Below are 22,531 nucleotides of genomic sequence, written 5' to 3'. Positions count from 1 at the left end.
GAAGGGGTAGGCAGCGAACGCGATGGTTAGATGGCATCCTCGAGGCACTGCAGATGAAGTTATGTGATGTTAGGAAGATAGTGAGAGACCGGAAAGCGTGGCGTGACATGGTCCATAGGGTCACGAAGAGTCGGACACGACTGAACTGAACTGAAAGGTTGTAGCCGTGAAAAATAGTGCCGACCAAGCGCAAGGCAATATCTCTTGAGGTGAAACAGCAGATTCGAGATTTTTGGCAGAATTTCAAGGTTGGAAGCCTCATGAAAACATCTTTCACAGTCAATGATTTCACTGATCAGCAAGGCTCACAATGTCCTGCATCCCACCCAATTCCGATCGGTTTTGCACACACAAAAGGACTGCCACCAATGTGCGTGGCACTGGTAGCAATGCACACAGTGATCGCAAATTTCAACTGCCGCTCAAGCAAGCATGTGCCTTTGTGCACATGTCAGAATGGCACATGAAATATTGCGCATAATAAGCTGTTCGGGTGTGAGAATGAATATTCAGACAGTCTCTAGTTATTATGACACCACTTTGGAAGCTCGTCCAAAATAACCACCTCCAAGCCATTCAAACTAATGATGCTCTGACTAGCAGTACAATTTTTCAATTCAACGAGGTTCAGCTAATTAGGTTTCACTGCACTCCAACTCGAGCTCAAACAGTTTCAGAAATTAATAAAAATATGCATGGTCCTTGCATTTAGAAAGGACATTCGTGACATATCTACTGTCGACACAAAGCACCAGTTCAAGAAAACGATAAGTCCGAATTGACTGTTTAAATTGATGAGATCCCAAAGCACATTGCATAGTAGCAGGACCACATGCCTCGCTCTTACACCCTCCTCCCCGTGCCTACTTTCCCTGCATCAAAAGAAACCAGGTACCGTCAAAGCGCTGCGATGGGGTGGACTCATCCTTGAAGGCCACCTCAGCCTTGCTCCCCACTGACTTCTGGTGCTGCTCATAGGCTTTGCGGTTGGCCTCCTCCTTCAGCTGGGGATCTGCAGAGAGGCAAGGTTCACTGAAAGGTTATTTTACAGCAAGGAGGCAAGCAACCAAGTGAAATCACGAATTTATTCCACATTCTATGTTCATATTTAACATTCATAAAAAAAAAAGTGAACTCCTTCAACTGCATTACGTCACAGAGGGTCTGCCCCTATGATATCTGTGCCTCAATTTCTATAGAGCTTCAAACTGTTGTAATGTGTCCATTAGCCTGCATTTCCTAACAAGATCTGGTAATTTCTTTTCTAGTATGAGCCAGTGCAAGCAAGCAAGCGTAGGAATGAACTGTATTGCAGGAAAGGCATAGTGCATTCTGGGAGAGCTCACAGGTGCCGATATCATCTGCACCTGGGTATTGATCAAGCCTTTTGACAGCAAACTGGTCCCTGGCTTCATCCCCTTGTGTACTTCTAGTTGTGCAGCATGCACGTCTCCCCAGCTGTTTTTGTCATTGGCTGCCTTTCTTAGCTTGATAGCATGCCCCCTTCTTTTGTCACTTTTGGTATGCTGCTTGCTGCTGTTGCTCTTTGGTGCACTCATCTGCTCTTCAAGAGCATTAGCAAACATTCATGGCACACAAAGAATGAATGATAAATGACAAAGCCACTGGTTAAAACAAGGTTTGTTTTGGTTTGTGGGGTTTACCGTCCCAAAGCGACTCAGGCTATCAGAGACGCCGTAGTGGAGGACTCTGGAAATTTCGACCACCTGGGGTTCTTTAACATGCACTGGCATCGCACAGCACACGGGCACCTTGCTTTTCGTCTCCATCGAAAAGCGGCCGCCGAGGCCGGGATTCAATCTCGCGTCCTTGGGAACAGCAGTCGAGCGCCGTAACCACTGCGCCACCCTGGCGGGGCTGGTTAAAACAAGCAGTGTGAGTAAATAAGTGAACAAGTTTATGCCAGCGCTGGCGCAAATCTCATTTGTGACCAGGATTATTCTTAAGTTCTTTTTCTTGTCTGCTCAATACCATTCTGATGATAAAAATTTGAAAGTTTTCAGAATATTGCCATCTAATGCTCAGCCTCAAGTTAGCCACAGTTTCTAAGTGACGTTGCTGTTGTAAGGTGGGGGTTTATTTTAAAAGGCTTGGCAAGTGAAGAGAGCAGCCAGCTGCAAGCACAAGGCGATGGTCATGTGGCTCGAGCGTTTAGCCGCCTTCTTCTTTACACTGTAAACATTTCATGCTCAAAAACGTCACTGTTCTTTTGTGCCCTGCCTTTCCATTGCCATGAATTACCAAGATCAGCCTTCAGTTTGGTTCTTGCACATAAATAAGCATTCATATGGCAGCGTGGGCAATCATTGTTGCCTTGTCAGCTGACTTGATCAACAACACAGGATTTTGATCATGACCATGCCACACAAAAAGGGTCCAACTGACTTCTTGAGAAATTGGTGTCCCCTGGAGTTGTCAACCTTCATAACTGCCTCCCTGCACACTCAAATTCACATTCCCGGCCAAGCCAGTCTTAACAACATATTTTCTATCGGTCGAATATTTTTCAGTCAGGCATGACTGTGTAAAAAAATAAAACACACCAAGCTTTGTCTACCTCATTCTACTGTCTGGCCCAGGAACCTTTATATTATTTATTTAATCATACTGTTCGGCAGGAGGAGCATTGCAGGAGAAGCATTGCATAAAAAACATGTATAATGAGCAGAGACACTCGATAATAATGCCTCACAGAACAGTAGAAACAACATTTCACCACGCATTTCACCCCAGAAGAGCCAAACACCAGGCAGGCAGAAATCTTGAACCCACTAGCAAACCGACAGGTAACCGGGAGCATCGGAGATTTAGCTCAAAACCCAGAAATGTGAGGTGGATGACCTAGAATAAGGCCATTACTTTGGTATAAAACTGGCTAGCCAACCAGCAGGTAACAAAAGCCAAGGTAACTCTTGCATTGCCATGCCTATCTTGATCCCCTCACAACGAGGACGGCGCTGCTTTAACAGCAGCCATTGGGGACCACCTGAGTGTCCACGTCTTTAGGCAGTGGATTAGCACAAAGAGTTTTTATAGATTCACAACAATGCCAATAGCGATGGTGTTCAAATCCCTCAGAGACAGGCTCGCGTGAAACACAATATCAAAAGACAGGCTGTCACAGGGTTTCTCAATGTGGACCAGAGGGAAAAGTGGCATTGTGGTATTTCATGGACCATGGGGAAGCATCTGTCTTCGCTACTGTTGGGCTCACAATGTGGATTCAGCCACAACTGTGTGACTCCTCTTGAAGCAAACCTCCAAGACATTGTGTGAAAGTTTCCAAACCAGCCTGACACTGAACTTTCACCTGCATCATGTGAAAAATGCATATTCAAACAGATTCGGTGCACAGAGGAGAGCACTACACAGCAGCTACCAATTGCATGGCAGCTACCAATTGGCATGGTTAGTGGTTGGCCGAAAAAGTGGATTCTGCCAATTCCAAGGCAGAATCCACTTTTTCGGCCAACCACTAACTATGCCAATCCAGAAATCTCACCTAAAAAGCATTACCAATATGCATGAAGTGCTTTTTAAAAACCTTGCATAGACTATGGCTGCACATTTCCCTCTGGGCCTGTGCAGGCTGTCACTTGGACTGCTTTAGTGAAGCTCCTGTTTAATCCTTCACCTAAAGCAAAGGTTGATGTCAAAACTGCTTCCACACGAAAAATGGAAAGCCAAGCAACTTGAGAGCTGGCATTTGTGGGGAAAAGCTGTGGCAGTACTCTGCGTGGCACAGAAGTGACAGCTGCGTGCGGCAGCAGGTGTGCTTGACAGAGGCATTTCAGCACACACTGCGTACAAATGCAGTACGCACCCAGCCTCTGCAGGCTCTTGGCCTTGGCCAGAACCTCTTTGGCCGTCCGGTCTGATGTAGCTCCGTGCTGGTTCAGGAAAGCGGCCACAACCTCCCACCTGCGTTTGGCAAACGATGTGTTGATCAGCAAATAGAACCTTCATTTCCTGCATTTGTAAATGTTACATGTGTTATCCTTACAACACCATCAGCACCACTACGGAATTATAGCGAAGGGGTGGGGGACAGTGCGCGAAAATATCAGAAAAACAAATCCACACTTCGCAGCAAATTATATCATCTTGCAACATGTTCCAGTCGTTTAGGGTGCAAGAAAAAAACATTTAAAAAATGTTAAAGATCAGTGCAGCAGTAGTATGGACGAATCTTCAATTTACAGTACTTTCAAGAAGTTACATAATGCTGTTGCTGTAAGTACATAATCTGAGGCACTAATTCCTGTTTCAGTGTGAAAGATGTTAAATATCTTTACTTTTACATGCACCTCTTTGACTTCCAAAGTAGAATCTAAGGATCCTAGGCCCCAGAACAAAGTAAAGCCTTGCAGCTTTATAATAAACTTGCTTTTGATGAAGCCATTTTCCACACGTTTAGGGGGCCTCCAGTTGTTTCTGGTGTGTGAAGAGTGGTTTCTTAATGCGAAGCAAATTCGGAGCGAATATAATAAAGCCGAAGGCTTGACAGAAACTCATTTTGTCGGGAATGTACGTGAAGAAAAGGCCTAAAAGGAAAAGAAAAGCACTTATATTTCAGGTGAACAAGCGTCCCATGTAGAAGCCAAAACACCAGTACAGTAAAATCTCATTCATTTAAGTTCCGTTAATTCAGAAATTCCAACTAGGTGCATGCTCCCCGCTGATGCTCATGTAAGCTTATTGCGATAGAACAGTGGTGTCTATGCAGGAACCACAATGATCCAACGTTCGCAATTTCCAAAAGAAAGCTCTCACATGCGTAGTTTCACTTTCGCTTTCCTCAACTTTAAGCCTTCCAATCGGGCACACGCAACCGCCTGTCAAGCAGTTGCGGGTGCTCCTTGGTATATGAGCTTTCATTTTTATTTTGGAATGGCATCAGCTCTATTCCAATGCCTACACATATATATCCCTGGCGTACACTTTCGTGCTGCTTCCGGTACGCTGCAACTGCGCACTAACCCCACCCAGATTCACTGCAGTGCAGCAAACCATCCTCAAAACATGACGGGGCTGTTTTCTGAAAAGGCATCAGTGCTACCACGAAGAGGGTGGAGGATGGCTTTATGATTTTGGAGCCCTTCAAGGTTTTCAGCAGTGTATGCAAAGCAAAGGACTTCACCAAGCCGGGAAAAACCATTATTCTCACTAGGGTTTCATTTCAAATGCATACACCCACCATACAGGTGTTCATGCGAAATACGAAGTGTGATGCTGCACATCTCTCCGTAGTAAGATGCTACGTGGGCCAGACAAGTCGTTGCATAAATGACTGGCTGTTGGAGCACAAGGAAGACTTCCCGACTGTAACTGGGAGTGATATGGCTATTTGTTAATGAGTAAGCACTGTATTGCTATGTAGGCGAATTTCACCTGGGCATGACTTGGTCGGCGCTGTAAAAGAGGAATAAGATGGTACAGAGGAAAAAGGAGGGTACCATAAGATACAGCGTCAAGGAAGGGTGAGCAAGTGGCAAAATGGTTGATGTGGTGAAATTAGATAATTAATTAGAGCTAATAGCAATAATAAATGGTTCACAGAAAAGGAAAGGCACAGTGTCTGTCCCACTTATTCTGCGGACACCTTAACAGCCCATAAAGAGAGAGACAAAGATGGGAGTGAAAGTGGTACCATAGTGGAGGGTTCCAGAGTAATTTCCACACCTGGGGATCTTTAATGTGCACTGACCTCCGACAGTACACCTGCACCTTTTCCTTTCCCCTCCATCGGAACTTAATTAGAGCCAGTTAAGTGGTTTACAAGAAAGGAAAGATGTGCAAGTGACAAAATGGTTGGTGTGGGTTATTAGGTAATTAATTAGAGACAATTAAGTGGTTTACAGGAAAGGCTCAGTATCTATCACTCAGAATCCCGCTGACGCACCTCGCAGACACACCTCGCAGACAACACAGCAACGCTTAGGCTTACACATTTCTCCAGGGCAGATTCTGCAGTGATATTGGAAAATTTTTATTGTCAAGACCACCTAGCTTTAAACAGGTGCAGCATTATAAAGAGGTACAAAGGAAAATGAATGTGTAAGAAATCTGATGCCTTGTGCATAACACTGGTGAAGAATGTGTGAGCACTCCATCTCTCACACTGCACAAAAAGAAATTTGACTTACTCAATGACCACTTCCATCGACAACAATCTCTGCTTTATTTCTTTTCCTGTCGTTGCCATTTTCTCCCATCCTGACATGCTAGTTTTTTTTTCTCTTGCTTTCATTTTAGCAATAGGTGTAAGTCGTAACTTGTATCACCCACGCATTATTCCGTGTTAAAAAGTGCCTTTCGTTCCTTTCATCAGGCAGGTAGTAGCCTGACCCGGCTAATGCTGTTTGTTTTTTGGATGGCTATAAGTTCCTCTGTCTGCAAATAAACCTCAGTTGTTAGTTGAGCACTTGTGTTGTGTTGTCACGTCGTAGTTTTTGAGCTTTTTTTTATCACTGATCTTCAACACACCAACTAGCCCACCAGAATACCCTCTTAGTATAAAATGTAATTTAGTGCAATGCAAGCGTTTGCCCATTTATATTCTGTATCAAAATGATGCGGTTGTTATGCCTCTTATTTGACCAAATGAGTGCGGTCCGAGTGTACTTCACCTGTTGGCAGTGCCAGCCGGAAAGAGGTTGACTGCCTTGACGAGCAGCTGCACGTCATCTGGGCTCCAGGAGGATGAAGTGGAGGAGGAGCCCTTGTCTGCGGCTCCGCCCCCTTGGCTCCGTCCACCCTGTGTCCCGCCCACCTGCTCCGCCTTCTCGCGCTCCAGCCGCTCCTCCAGGGCTTTGGCCTGCAGCACAGAAAAGGGCCCTCTCCAGTCAAATAAGGAACAACAAATGCATGCAGCCCTTACTGTGCAAGGAAGGATCTTTTGCTCTGCACTCAAAACCTCTGCAGACAGCAGCAAATGCAAAGAGAAACTAGCATGGTGTGCACCGTCAGTGCACAGGGAAGAAAGGGTTATTAAAACTGTTTTAGCAATTTGGCGCAAGTATGCAACTATGCTATTTTAGAACTGCAGTTTATTTTAAAATGACTGGTGGACATAGTTGTTGTGTCATTACAATTGGCACGTAAAATGAGGTTTAACCTGGCAAAGCTACCGCAGGGCCATGAAGGAAACTGTAGTGGAAGGCTTCAGAAAAGGGTGACCCCCTAGGGTTCCTTAACGTGCACTGACATCGCACAAAACATGGGTGTCTTGCTTGTCACCTCCAGCTAAATGCTACTGCCGTGGTTAGGATCAAGCCATGGTAATCCAAGCTTCTTAGTGCAAATCAAATCAAATTGCAAATACTATTCAGATTAAAGTCGATCCCAGATACATCAAACTAGAAGCAGATCTCAAAATACTAGTTCAATATATCGATAAAATTATATCAAACATGCCAACAGATGAGCTTCTGTGTAACCAAGAAGCATGAACATGGTGCAGCCATGCTAGTGGTGCACTTCCTGCTGCAATACGTGTCTTAATGTTATATTGAGGGAGACCACCACTCTCCCAGCGAGGTGCCTGCGTGTGCGCGCAGAACGTTGCTTCGCGCCAGGCGTTTAAAAGAAGGGCGCATCTTTATGTGCTGCTCCATGGGTGCGAACGTGTGCTCTCAATATTTGATTAGAATAGATTGGGGTCTCAGGACTTTGTGCTGTGCCAAAAAAGCGCATCTGAGGTAGGGTTTGACATCAAAGCTGCTGCAGACGGAACTTCGGGAAAAGCCACTATAATTCATAAAGAGAACTAATTCTGTTATTGGTATTCTACAAGCGCATCAATATCTCTGTTCAAATACGGTGCAGTTGCTTCCTTTTCTTTCGTCCGCAAGGCTGGTTTTTTGGTTTGCAAGGCTGGTTTCAGCGCACGGTAACTAGTACACCAAACTCTGGTTTCCCTCCATGACAGCGGCGTCATGTGTAGAAATGGAAGCAAGTGGCTACAATAATTCCAGATAAGCCTTGGCACATTTTGAACGAGAAAGCAATTGATAAAGCCTGCTCTCTGCAATACTGAACATGAGCAAACAATGACCACAAGATTATCCTGCATACAACAGGCTAAGTCTAAGTGATTAAACTGAAAGGATTAAAGTGATAACTTCTGCAGTGAAAAAATAATGAACAAAGAATTTAAAGCGATACTACCCTACCTTTTCAAGGAACAGTTTCTTCCTCTCATCCACATCTGAAGCTGCTTCCATGGCCTGGTTCAGCTGCTGCAACCTGCAAAGTGGGAGGAGGGAAGTGTCCGTCTTCAGATGCTGTAGTAAACACACATCAAAATATCACGACAGGAGAATAGCACTCTTTTTCTCAAGGAACCTGGTCCTGCATGTCGAACATCAAAGACTGGCACCGTGACACCGCCTGTGCTCCTGGCATGGTCAAGGCAGCATGGCAGAGACACGCGATTAAATCTTGTTCTACCGTGAGAATGTTTGCCTCAATCCTATGTCGTCGCCTTCCTCGCCGTATGGGAGCATCGAAGAATTGCTAAGCATCGTGTTGCTACTCCACAAGCAAGCAAGACAAAATTTCTGTCGGGTAGTAGCCTGTGGATGAGTGCTTGTGACCACAGTGTGTCAATACTTCGGCCCTGTCTGCTGAAACCTTCATTTTTTTTCTGATATCAAGCGAGATAAAAAGAGCATGGCATGCTTTCTGTGAAGGGAAAGAACATCTACCAAAGATACGATACGACCATACCTTAGCAGCTATGGTCAGCCCATCCCCAGGCCTCCAGACCTCATGACTCCACCCTAGTTTCTGCCATTGTCAGTAAAAGCTGTGGACACTGACTGGGTTCCTTAAATGGCAGAAGTAAGGTGGCTGCCATAAAGAAGCCAAGGAATGAACCGGTGGTGTTGCAGCTGCTTGACCACATCACTGCTGCATCACCAATCAAGACCACGGGTGATCAGCCTGGCACTGTACAGTTTGCCCCCTCACCATAATGCGGGGGAAGGTAGAGAGCAGAGAAGGCTCTTACTCATCCAGGGCCAGCAGCTGGCAGAGTCGGTCCAGCTGTTGCAGCCGCAGCACGCGCTCCTGGGCGTCGGTGGCATAGTGGCCGTCCTCTGTGCAGGTCGTCTCGAGCGACTTGCGCTCCTTCTTGAGCTGCCGGCGAAGGTTCTCCTTCTCCCGACGCTCTTTCTCACGCTGTGGGTTCGCAGGGGCCAAATGCAATTAATACACAATAAGAAAAGGCCTTGGCGCAAACAGAGACAGGACAAAGAAAGACAAGGATGCTGCCACCAACTGTTTTAGCTAGGTCAAGGTAGTAACAGCAACTCCAAACGTCGCTAGCTAGCCTTTCTTTGTCCTGTCTCTGTCTGAGGTAATAGCTTCACTCCCACCTCCAACCCTCCCTGCAATTTATGACAAGCCAACTCACCTAAGAACATAAGCTATGGTGACAAAAACACTTGCAAAGACAAGAAAAAGTAAGGCAAAAAAATACTCAAACCAGAACCCCACTGTTACAATCCTGGGAGCTTTGTTTTCGCAGCTTCTGCATTTTCATGAGTTATACCAATCTAAGCGTTCGTAGAAACCCCTGCAATACAGACACGGCTGTTATGTGTAACGTGGATGTGTGTTATGTATAAGGTAGTAACGGCAACTCCAAACGTCCCTAGCTAGCCTTTCTTCGTCCTGTTTCTGTCTGAGGTAACAGCTTCACTTCCACCTCCAATGCTCCCTGCAATTATGACAAGCCAACTCACCTAAGAACATAAGCTATGGTGACTAAAACACTTTCTATCCGTAACCGGTGGTTCTTATAGCCAACAAACTAAGTTGAAGAGACTCTAGTGCACCCTCTAGCATCTTCAGACGTGTGCTCCACAGAGTTCACATGATCAGGGACAGAGGTGCCCTCACCTGCTGCCTGGCATCCTCCTCCTGGCGTTCTCGCTCTAGGCGTTCCGCTTCTTCACGCTCTTGCCGCTCCTATGGTGGAAAGCATGCAAACAGGAGACAAAAAGCATCACAGTCACAATCTATCTTTACCTCAAATGCATACAAACAGGCATGTTTCGTGGTGGTGGGTGAAACAGCCGCAAAATGATGGCCTGACGATGCTCTCCATCACCTATGATGGGTTCAGCAGCATTATAGAGTTTCTTACTCTTGACTCATATGTCTGCTTAGACATACGAGTCGGCAGGTTCTCCACGTTCCTAAACTCTCACCATGCCCTCTTGCTTTCATGGTAGCCACCCTGCTGTTGCGCCTACTTCCATTTTTGACAAAACCTTCTCCTTGTATCCTCCAGGTCCTTCTGGCAGTTTTCACTTAACCGTTCTTGCCATAACTTCCTTAACCAGTAGACCAGCTGTTGCCTCATATCCTCTCCCTCTCTTCTCTTTGTAACCTGCCACCCTCCTGCCGATGTCGCCTTCGATGATGGCAATGTGAAAGTGAAGAATGTGGTAATAAGAGCCAATGTCCTAAAATTCAGCACAGCCGAGCTTTGTAAGGCAACAATGACAAGACAACACGCACCTTCTCTTCAAGCTCCTGCCGCGCCCTGGCGGCCTCCTGCCGGGCTCGCTTCTGTGCTGCCTTGCGCTCCCGCTCTTCCTCCTTGAAGCGCTGGACACGGGGGTCGCAGGCATATGCCATGTCTGTACAGGCAAAGAATACAGCATGTTAGATGGTCACTTCATGAGGCAGTCAGCACAGGGACTAGTTGGGGCCATGCCTATGCCGAATTCGACATAAAACCCGGATAACTGAACAATATGAAGAATTTCAGTGATTACAGATTATAATTTGACCAGACAATTCGAAGTGACGATCTGCACCAGCCAGTGGATATGAAGACCTGGGATGCCAAGCAGAAAATAATGCCTGGTTAAGATTCTGTGCAAACCGGTAAAGTGACGGCTTCTTGGTTAATTCAAAGCCACCGTTCCAAAGTGATGCTAGGCTTGATATGCAAAATATGCTTGCCACAGTACCCCAAGTGCTTACACCAGGCTGGCAGTCTGCCAAAGTGCGCGCCTTCAGGTGAGAAGGCATGCTATCTTATTTATTTATTACAAATACCTACAGCGCCCATAGAGCATTATTGTAGGGGGTTAGTTGCAAACATAAAGCAAACAGAAAAGTGGAAGCGAAAGCATACAATCAGTTCCAAAGAAAAAAAAAACTCCATTTTAACAAAAAGAATGGAAGCACATTTAATGCCAAGCGTAAAAGACACACCCAACAAAAATTTGTCATTCAGTTTCACAATAAAGTACACTGCCTGTAATGTAACACAGATTCATATAATGTTCTCGATGGCAAGTGAAAAATTGGGCGCAGATACGACCTCATCCAGGAGTAAATTCCAATCTGAAATTGAGCGCAGAAAGAATGAAAACTTAAACGCATTTATGCGACTTTGATATGGCCTGATTTTTTTGGAATTGTCTCGTCTCTTAGACTGATAATGAGGTTGTTTTAAATGTGTTCCTATCAATTCCTGTGTTACCATTGTTAATGTTGTTCAAAAGCTTTAACTGGAAGATTTTCCTGCGTGCGGAGAGCAGTTTCCAACCTAGACTTTTCCTGATTTGAGAACCTCTAATTTTGTAGTCGTAGACAGCTGTGACGAATCTTGCAGACCTTTTTTGAACACGCTCTTCAAAGGTTTTCATGAAGGGGTCTCAAGCCACACACGCATATTGTAACACCAGCCTGATATTAGAGAGGAACAATGTTTCCTTCAGGACTTTTGGTGCACACTTGAAATTTCTTTGAAAAGGTGTAAAAGGCGACATGCTTTAGCGCATGTAGTTTGAATGTGATTTGTCCAGTCCAATGTCGCCATTATTGTGACACCCATGTATTTTACTTCGTCGAGACATTGTACTAAAGCATTATTTATAAAGTATGAGCCAGAGAACTTTTTCTTTTTGTTCGTGCACTGCACATGATAGCATTTTGCTGCATTCAGGTTTAACACACCAGGAACAGATTTTTTCAAGATCAGACTGCAACACGCTCATATCTTCTGCACATGACACAGTGTTATACACAACACAGTCATCAGCGTATACTCTAACATTCAAAGCAAGGCAAAGGTTAAATCATTGATATGCACGAGAAACAGGAGCGGCCCCAGGCTACCAAATCACGAGAGCCACCCCTGAAAATAGGAGTTACATTTGCCATTTTCTATTCACTAGGTGGTTGTTGAGAATTTAATGACTTGCAAAATAAATCAACCAAAAAAGGTGCAATACTTTGGGTGCAGCGCTTCAAGACTAAATTTGACACGCCATCTCGACCGTGAGCAGAATGCGGGTTTAGATTATTCAAGAGCGCCCTAACTCCAGCTTCATTCACAACAATGTCCTCCATTTGAGGTAATTGCTCATATATTTCAGATAGTGGTGTATGACGGTATGCTGTGAAAACAGAATGAAAATATTTCTTGAAGTAATCACTTGGCATTTTGTCAACTTTTCGAGGCACAGCCAGAATGGAGACAGTAGTGCACACTCATTGCACCTTTCAAGTCATCAAGGCAGCACGTAGTGGAGTCATCAAAGTGATCAACCAACCTTCCAGCCCAAGCTGTGTCAATGCACGTCCCTTGTTGCAAATGTTTGGGCTGCACTCATTACGGATTGAGTGCACTCTAGGTCGGCCTGCACCGCATCTAAGCGTGGTGTGCCATAATAAGGTGCTTTGTTAAGCAGCATCAACTACTTTTAAGTACAGTGCAGTGCACTTACAATGCAGGTGATTCAGTTCAGTTCAGTCGTTCAGTCGTGTCCGACTCCTTGTGACCCTATGGACCATGTCAAGCCACGCTTTCCGGTCCCTCACTATCTTCCTAATATCACATAACTTCGTCTGAAGCGCCTCGAGGATGCCATCTAACCATCACGTTCGCTCCCTTCTCCGGCGACCCTCAACCTTTCCCAGCGACTCCTCTCTTCTCAACAGATGACCAAAGTAGCTGAGATTTAAATTTAGAATTTGACCCTCCAATGAGCAGTCAGGGTTTATGGTCGACAATATCGACTGATTTGATCTTCTGGCAGTCCAAGGAACTCTCAAGAGTCTCCGCCAGCACCACAATTTAAACGCGTCCATTCTTCGGCGGTCAGCCTTCTTCACTGTGCAGGTGATGGGGACTATAAAAATAATACTATAAATGGCACTGCACTATAACTGAAAAATTTTTTTTCAGGTCAAAATACACACCAAATGGGTAGCTTCCCTGTCAAAAATGCCTTATTAATCGGTGAACAAAATGCAATCCACTAAGTCCACAGCACTACCATGAAAATTACTGCAACCAGTGCAACACAACTGCATGTGCGCTTATCATGCAAATAAAGTTCCACATAGGCGGCCGCGCTGCACGCGGTATACTAAAGCTGTATTTTCTTTTTCTCGTTTCTTTCCCACAATAAATGCAAAGCATCTAAGAATGAGACCCTTTGGTTGGAACTAACTCTTGCAGTGAGGCTGACAGAGGAACCTTCGTTTAGTGTTTAGTGCACTATTCTGGCAGCTCACAGCACTGCACCTCCGTTTTGCGGCGGCAGGACCACTTCTGTTATCACAAAAATGCCACCTCGAGCAAATTGTTGAGCGCACGTGAAAAGAAAGCTAGCCTAGCATCTGCTGCAGCATGGCCCAACGTTTCACAGTTGCCGCCATGCAAGAAATGTGGTGCTGCCCCTATTCTAGCACACTGAAACCAAATAGCACAAACAATCGAAACGAGCATTCCCGTTCACTCTTTAACAAAAAGAGCAATGTGAGAGTGAAGGAAAGCATTAGAAAGTGTCATGGCGAGGAAACGTGGTGCGACCTAAGTGCATGGAAAGGAGATACGTGAAAATGTGAAAGAATGACAAAGAGTAGCCATTGCGCGATTTGTGCAAGACGGGAGCAACGTGTAGAGACTGAAGGAGAGAGGAAACGAGTTGTGTGCGTGCACTTGTGTCGCACCCTAAACGTGTGTGGCAATGCACTATGCTAAGCAGGGAATTCCCTGTGCACTGCAAGTGCTCTGCCCTGTAGCACTGCCCTGTGCTACAGGGCAGTGCACTTGCTGTTCTGCACTGTCATGGAGGTGATTTTAAAACTGCACTATAACCAGTATTTCACTTCGTGCGGCCACATAACATACGTGGTATGACTTTACACTGAGTCCTATGCGAGGCACACCACTGTCTGACAAAAGCTGCTTTATAACCGAACCCTCACTATAAGCAGTTACGTTGTAAGTGGTCTGCACTGTACTACTGCTGCGGAAAACATTATGCGCTGAAAGACAACTTGGAATCTGCACGCAGAATAGCTTGTGTTCTTTGTGCGAGAACACTTAGATTTCAGTGTGCCGGGGTTTTAAATAAAGCCTCAGTGCAATACGTAATGGTTTTGTGTGTTATGAAAATAAGGATTTTGAAAATGCCTCCTGCGTTATTCAGCCCCTTTTTAGTTCTAGATGTACTGTTTGTAGATTACTGATCCCAAAGACACGGGTTCAATACCGGCTGCAGCAGCCCCATTTCAATGCAGCTGAAACACAAGGCGCCCATGTGCTGTGAGATGTCAGTGCACGTTAAAGAAGCCTAGGTGGTTGAAATTTCTAGAATAGTCTACTACGGCGTCCCTGATAACACAAGCCGCTTTTTGACGTTAAACCCCATAAATTCGAAGTACTATTCGAAATCATTAGCTTCAAATTCACTTCGAACCGAAAAACCCCTATTTGCATACCCCTTCAATTCAAACAAAAATATCTGGTCTCCTGAAGTTTGACTGCCATTTCACTGCCACTTCCGAGATAACAATAACTTGACACCCCTAGGCATACCCATCTACTACTTCTGAGTTTACTTGTGTTGTATCTTAAACTCATTCACTAACACTCTCAAAAATACTTGTGTAAAAAATGGCAGTGGCTTAGCTCAGCTATGCCAGGATATACGTAGCGTTAGGCTACTATGCAAAGGAGGCGCCCAGCTGGGCACATGCCGACGTCAGTGGGTCTGCTGCGGCTAAGACGTCACTCCTTTGAAATGCGCAGACCGGCGAGGGGCGAGCGGGTAGCGTCAGACTTAGCTACTACGCAACGGAGGCGCACAGCTGGGCACGCGCCAGTGCCAGTGCATCTGCCATGGCTAAGACGTCACTCCTTTGGAATGCGCAGACCGGCGCGCGCTTGTGCAGCACGGCTTGCCAGGAGCAACGCGAAACTGCTCAACCTCGGCCAGCGTAGCTAACGCTACAGAAGAACCGATGACCTGAATAAATACTCCTCAGAGGACCTTAGTGTTTCACAGTGAAATAGTTTGTTTGGAAGCAAAGCAGTGAGAAAGTGAGCAAACAAAACTGCAGCCATGAGTAACATCAAAGATGCATCCATCTTAGATACTATCTTTCAATACATTTTGTGTATCAACATTAGGTATCGTGTGGTGAAATTAAGTGTATCGGCGCATCCCGATCGAAAATACATTTTTTGTTTATCATGTATTTTACCGATACTCGATACTAAAGAAATGGCTGCAAATATTTAGGCAGCTGTGAGAAACTTTGGGTCGGCCAGAGTGCCCTCCTGCTCCGTCTCTTCTGCCAAGCCGATTTCTCAAGTTCCCCCCACCCCCCCCTTTTTTTTTTACATGAAGAAGCCAATGGCACATATGCGCTGATGGGGTTGTTTTTTTGTGAGCACTGAGCGCATACCACGCGAGCGTTAAGCATTCTCGCTTGTGCTTGCGCTGCTCAGACACACACAAAGGCCAATGAAAGCACGAAAACGCAAGGAAAGTAAGCACGTATTGGACACCGCACGCAATGCTGTGGCCCAAGCTTTTCTTCCATCCTTTGCCGTCCGGCCGCTGTTTGTTGTCGCCGAGGCATCTGGTTCTTGTCAAGCAGTGTGCTATCAAATGCAATAATTTATGCATGACCCTTCACCAAAGCTCAGGTGTACGCCCAGTAAAGAAAGAAAACATCGAAACCAATTTAAAATATCATCTGCTTCCAATGAGAGTCAAAGGATCAATTCAGAATTCTCACTCCTAAGAGAAAATCAAAATGAACTCTCCAATGTGTTTGGAATTCACATTCCAGTTAGACAGTCCAGTGGGGCTTGATCTTATGCTGCCAGTATTACAGTAAAACCTTGTTAATTAGGATCTCATGAGAGGGAAAAAAAATGTCCGAATTATTGAATGAGCAACAAAAACGGCATGTGAATCCTTTTTTTATTGCCTACCTTTACTTCATGAAGAAGCCATGAAGAATCCAGTAATGCTCGTTTGCTTTTTCGTAGAAAGCTGGGCACTTAGGACCACCTTCCAGACATCGGACAACCCTTCCAGGGCGACCGTGTTGCCAGGATCATCATAACAGAAGCCCTCTAAAACTGCAAGAACATCCGCGACTTCTCTAGTGATACAACACACCGGGAGAGCGAGCCCTCTTCATCGGTCGCCTCACCCGCCACACCAAGGATGTCGCTGATTATCTCATCATCGCTTAACTGGCCAGCGACAACAACGTCGTCATCGATGGAAGTGTGGTTGGCGAGATTCACTACGGTGGGCAGCAGGCAGACGAATAACTCATCGTCGTCATCTTTCCCTGCTACTGGCACTGCAGGCTCCAAGCTTGTGTCAGACTGCACAAATCCATAGTGCCTAAAACAATTCGCGACCACTCCTGCTGGCATTCGTGCCCACAGGTGAGCCAGAATATGTATGACACTCAGAAGGATGATGACGCACGCCTGCTTTCGATCCATAGTTTTAAGCGCGGCGGTAGTTTTAGAGGCAGAAACACAAGCCGTTGGAGACGTTGCAGAAGAGCGCAGTTTCGTCTGCGTTAAAAAAGTCGCTTGGATCATAGGTTGCCATGTGTTCTTAAGCTGGGTGTTCTGCCAGTCTTTAACCCTGCTTTCCTCCACTTCCCCCTTTGCACCGCACATGGTTTTAAAAAATTAGCTGTGGTTTAGCTTGTGATTAAACCAGGAGTTATGCGAGAGCTATCTGCATGGCTACGCTTAGGTTAGGCTTACTCTATGGTTTCAGCTTTATTTATGCCATAGGGGGCACTTTTGACCACTAAAGTGTGACGAGGCGAAAGCCTCTATCACGCGGTGTTTTGAAGCCCTCCACAACAGCACCTCTTTCTCTGTTTCCACTCCCACCTTCTTCTTTGTTATCACTCCCACCTTCACAATGACGCGATAGCCTAAGCTACCAGCCAACATATAAAACCCCGCTTTAACCGAGCCACATGAATGTGCCTGCGTGGCCTAGGGATAATGTGAATGCAAGGGTTTTAGCAGGCCGATTGTGATATCACCCTCCCATATGAAAGGAAAGGCCAGAGTTGGCAGCTCCTGCCAAACGCAATGCCAGGAATCCCTACATCCAGTTAGTGGTAGGCCATGTCAGCTGCCAGATATCGCCTCCCATGACTTCTTTCTTCGCTCTTTGGACAAGCACAGACAGGCACCAGACAGGCACGGCGAAATGGCGAGACTATGGTCAATGTAGATCTCGCTGCAAAACAAGGCCATGTCTGTCTTTAAAACGTGCAAGCCAACCCTCTGAAGCCTTGAATGAATCAATATTCATTCGGAGAGCAAAGGTCTCGGCCTGCGCATAGATCAATGGTCTGCTTAACGGGAGCTTTACATCCCGTGTAGCAGCGATACACCGCAATAATGCATCCTCCAGGGGTGGGCGGGCCGCGGTTCACAAGCACTTCCGACTTGAGTGAAACTTCTCACCTTCAAAAGCTTCCATTATCTGCGCTTCAGTCTTGATGTACACTGACAGAGAGTTTCCTTCGACGTCGAATTGACGCATCACCTGTTCTCTGGAAACACCATACTTCAAAGCTTTAAGATCTTCACTTTCGTCGCTAGATCCATAGGCGAGTACTTTGCACATTTTGCTGGCATTGCCATCGTGATAGAAAGCAGTGGCACCAGTAGCACTACCAGAGTCACCGGGCACTGCACATTTCACATACATACCTACATAAAGCACCTCGCTCCGACGACACTATCCAGCCTTCCAGCTCTCGTCACTCGAGAAACTAGAGAAACTGTTTTGTTGCGACTGTAGGAAGAAGGAAAAGAAAATACAGGAGCCTGCTACTGGCTCTGCAGCTGAACCACCTCCGCTGCCTCGTGTAGACGGAGAAGAAAATAGAGAAAAAAAGAAAAAGAAGAGGAAGTGAGAAAGATGTGCGTCGCTACAGCCGTCAACCGCCACCGCAGCGGTAGTGGGTGCAATGACGGCCTACAACATGCACAATCGCCATGGCAGGCCAGCCCCCGCCACAAAAGGTGGGGGCCTACCATTCCCAGCTCAGTAGAGCCACGAGCAGTCACCCTCCAACCAGAAACTGCAGTAGCGAGCGCCAGCTTTTGTACTAAGTTAGCGAAACGTAGTTACGGATGGATAGATGATGGGTGTAGCGATGCGTGCTCCTAAAACCCACCTTTTCGTTTAATGTAGAGCAGCGCCGCCCTCTGCATATTTTTGAAATAGCGTTTTCCGGTCCTTAGGGAATGATGGCCGTAGCATGTGTGCCCCGAAAACTAATTTCCATGGCAGCCTCAGCCCATCTCCAGTCCAAATTACCTGGTGTGCATGCAATTAAGCGTCGGATTAACGAGAATTTGCTGCTATAGACCTATGTACATTTTTAATAGGAGGAAGTGAGCAGGCCGAATTGTTCGATTTAACGGGGGCCAAATTAACGAGGTTTTATGTATGACTGCATATATAGTGTTTCTTGCGTGGGACGTGTGCTTACTTTTTTTACTTTAGTTTCCCTCAAATCTTGTAATAATCAGTTCCCATATATGTAATGAAAATGTAAATTGGCAGTTTTATTGCGAGAGCAATACTACGCTAGGTAGAACCGTCCTTCAGCGTGGTCTGTGCTCCGTCGCTGGGCGTGCCGCTCAGCCACAGCCATTGCGCCATCGCCATGGCAACGTCATTGCCATAGCAACGCAATGATGTTCGCTCACTCTTAGGCTCGCTCCGCGGCGAATTCGCAGAGGCGGCTGTGTAGATATATAATGATGCGCTAGGTGAATGCTGCTCAATCGCGTACGCTCGCTCCAGAGATAAACGATCAGACTGCCTTGGAAGTGATCTCCAGTGGTGTCCCTGAGTGCAACGAAAAGGAGTTAGTTCTTGTGACCGGGGACATCAACAAAGACAAGGACTCCTCATTCGTCCAAGCTATGGAAGAGCGGTGTTGCTGGGAGTTATGGCCGCAACAACCCAAGTCAACCACACATTGGACCAGAAGTTTGGACTTGGTATTCCATAGAGTTACACTGGAAACAACATATGCCATCAACAAAGTAGAAACCAAGACACACTTCTTCACTGATCATAAGAGCGTATTCATTGGAATAACTAAAGTAACTACATAAGATACACCATGGCTATGGCTACGTTGATAAACCAAGCTAAACTAAACATTGCTCTGGCAAATCTTTAGCTTAACCAGAGTTAAACCACAGTCCTTTTTTTTTATTGTTTCCAATTGGTAGGTGCCATTTGATCCATTATACTATGCAAAGAATCTCAACCATGGGCTCCATTTGGAAAAGGGCTAAAACACACTTTAGATTACCACCTGGTTCAAATTGGAAACTTTCAATTGGCTCAATTGGATTTTTGCAGTGGGCGTGGGTCGCCTCTGCTTGTCGGCAAGAATGTGACCTTCTAAGGCCTCATGCAGTTTACAGCATTGGCTTCGAAACCAGTCGGTTGTAATGGCGCCAGGAAGGGGCTGTTCGATAAGCTTAGAAAAAAAGAAAGCTAAAATAAAAGCAAGAAATACCAAACTCACGGCTGCAAAAGTATACTATAAGAATATACTATAGGTTCCAGAAACCAGAGAAGTTTCTTGACTTTGCTAATAATATTATCAGCTTTATTACACTCGGAGTTACATGATGCAAACTTTGCTAATTATTATACCATTTTACTGTATACGGTTTTGTATAGAAGACAGAATATTGAGTATCTGTTTAAAAAATATATTTCGGTCCTGTATCTTGCATCGATATCGGAAATACAATTTTCAGGATAATTGGGTAACAAGAATACTTTTTCTTGCCCAGCCCTGCAAAAGTACAAGAACTACCCACCAACCAGCTGGCGAATGCGCTGCATCTCCTCCCGCTTTCGTTTCTGACGGGCTGCACGATTCTGCTTCTCAATCCAGCGACGCTCCTCACGGCTGCACAAGAATGAGAATGCATCCTCCTTTACATGCAGCATGGGTGAAACATGCTCCACCAAAGTCTGTCAACTACAAGCCTGAACCTTTTTTGATGAAATTGCACCCGTAAACGCCTTATTGAATTTGCGAAAGCTAACCACATGTCTTATAAGCTGTGTCACAATAGACTAACTTCTAATGGTAAAACCTACATCTTTGACCCCGCAGCCGGGAATGTTCTTGAACGTAAGTCATAGCAGCTACCTGTTCTCAGGAAACCCAAAAATGATCACTTATCACTTCTTTATACTAACATTCGCAGTATAGTACCCAAACGTGAATCCTTGTGTAGTCTTATCAGTTCATCGTCTAGTAACATCGTTTTACTAAGTGAAACATGGTTAAGTTCCTCTATATCGGATTCTGAAATCATGCCTGATTTACTCGAGTTTCGTATATTCAGGAAGGACAGACTGGACAGCTGCCATGGCGGCGGTGTTCTGATTGCTGCCAAATGCCCCCTAAATTGTTCCATTATTAACATAGTCACCTTGTTGGAAATGATTTGGGTGTGCTGCCATGCTTCGTCTCCCCACATACTCTCAGGTGTATGCTATCGACCACCTGACATGGACAGTTCCTTTATAACACTGTTTCATGAAGTGCTTGAGTCACTTATCTCTTCTTACCCCAAAACCCCTATTTTACTTTTCAGCGATTTCAATTTTCCGTCCATAGATTGGAACGATATGGCCCAAACCCTAATGAAAAGTCACGTATCTAGCGAATTCCTGAACACATGCCTAACTTTAGGTCTGACTCAAATGGTTTCTGAGCCGACCTGCACTACTAATCATTCAGCTAGCATTCTCGACCTTGTTTTCACCGCTCACTCTGTGGCAATCTGCACTCCTTCGTATAATACGGGCCTTAGTGACCACGTTGTAGTTCGTACTACTTCATCTGCCAGCTTTCCCAAAATCCCCAAATCCAAAAAAATACTAACACTCTACGACAAAGGCATGAATCATGACCTCCTTGCATTCTATAATGACATATCCCTCACATTCTATTGAGTCGAACTGGTCTCTCTTCAAATTGAAAATGTTGCACTTGATAAGACTTTACACCCATACCATCAGTATACCAGAACGAACACGCTCGCCTTAGTTTAATACAACACTAAAACGTTTAAATAACAACAAAAAACGCCTTTTCCGTTCTGCCAAGTTACCTAATACTAAATGTGCATGGGACAAATACCACACCATTGCTAAGCAATACTCCAACCTTACTGCCGAAACTAAACGCCAGTTCTTTTCCAATACCCTCCCTGAAATGTTACGAGCCAACCCAAAGCGCTTCTGCAAAAAACAATTAACCCTGATAAAAATACTACTATTTCACTATGTGACAGTAGCGGCTCGTCAGTAGGCATATCTGACATGTCCCATGTATTAAACTACACATTCTGTTCAGTTTTTACAAACGAAGAGTCTCATAATGTTCCCAACCTTCCACCATTGCCACATCCACCAATGGACAGCATCGCATTTGACTCGCATGGTAATGATAATATTACTGATTTGCTAAAATGTTCATCTTCCTGTGGTACTGATGGAATTACTTCCAAAATATTAAAAAACACTAAACATGTTTCCAGTTTTTTTCTTTCACTCATTTTTCAGCAATGTTTTGATACTGGCTCCGTTCCACTTGACTGGCAAATCGAGAGGGTCCTTCCAATCTTCAAAAAAGGTGACCGATCATCTCCAGGTAATTATCGACCCATTTTGCTAACCAAACCAGTGTATGCTCTAAAATCATGGAACACATCATATACTCTAATGTCGCTACTTTTCTAACTTCAGTTAACTTCTTCCATACAAACTAGCATGGCTTCCAGAAAGGCCACTCCTGTGAAACCCAACTATCTTTGTTCCTGCATGATATTCATTCCAATCTAGACTGCAATATCCCAACTGCCTTATTCTTGGACTTTGAGAAAGTGTTTGATAAAGTACCCCATTCCTGCCTCTTACTCAAACTCTCCGTTATAAATCTTCACCCGCTTATCTTCAACTGGATCCGAAGCTTTTTAACAAACCGCATGCAATTCGTTTTCGCTAACGGCTTCTCATCGACTTACTCGCATGTTCTTTCAGGAGTACCGCAAGGCACAGTCCTGGGCCCATTACCTTTCTTAATATACATTAATGACTTGCCTTCCACAGTAATGTCTACCACACGTCTTTTC

General features: G+C 45.2%; 1 protein-coding gene across 1 annotated transcript in view; it reads right to left on the bottom strand.

The window, feature by feature from the left end:
* Positions 1-22,531, bottom strand: part of LOC146209923 (dnaJ homolog subfamily C member 2) — a 122,319-nt gene that overhangs the window by 12,188 nt on the left and 87,600 nt on the right. Inside the window, exons 8-15 of the mRNA XM_084605074.1 lie at positions 20,201-20,292; positions 10,552-10,673; positions 9,928-9,996; positions 9,035-9,204; positions 8,196-8,268; positions 6,651-6,838; positions 3,845-3,942; positions 896-1,012 (exon numbers count right to left, since the gene is read on the bottom strand). Of these exons, the coding sequence (XP_084461200.1) occupies positions 896-1,012; positions 3,845-3,942; positions 6,651-6,838; positions 8,196-8,268; positions 9,035-9,204; positions 9,928-9,996; positions 10,552-10,673; positions 20,201-20,292 (929 nt within the window). The remainder of the gene's footprint in view (positions 1-895; positions 1,013-3,844; positions 3,943-6,650; positions 6,839-8,195; positions 8,269-9,034; positions 9,205-9,927; positions 9,997-10,551; positions 10,674-20,200; positions 20,293-22,531) is intronic.

This window comes from Amblyomma maculatum, chromosome 1 (assembly GCF_055883805.1).
Source record: "Amblyomma maculatum isolate TAMU_Amacu chromosome 1, ASM5588380v1, whole genome shotgun sequence".
Lineage (NCBI taxonomy): Eukaryota > Metazoa > Arthropoda > Arachnida > Ixodida > Ixodidae > Amblyomma > Amblyomma maculatum.
The sequence above is the reverse complement of the archived record's forward strand: the minus strand, read 5'-3'. Positions and strand labels throughout refer to the sequence as shown.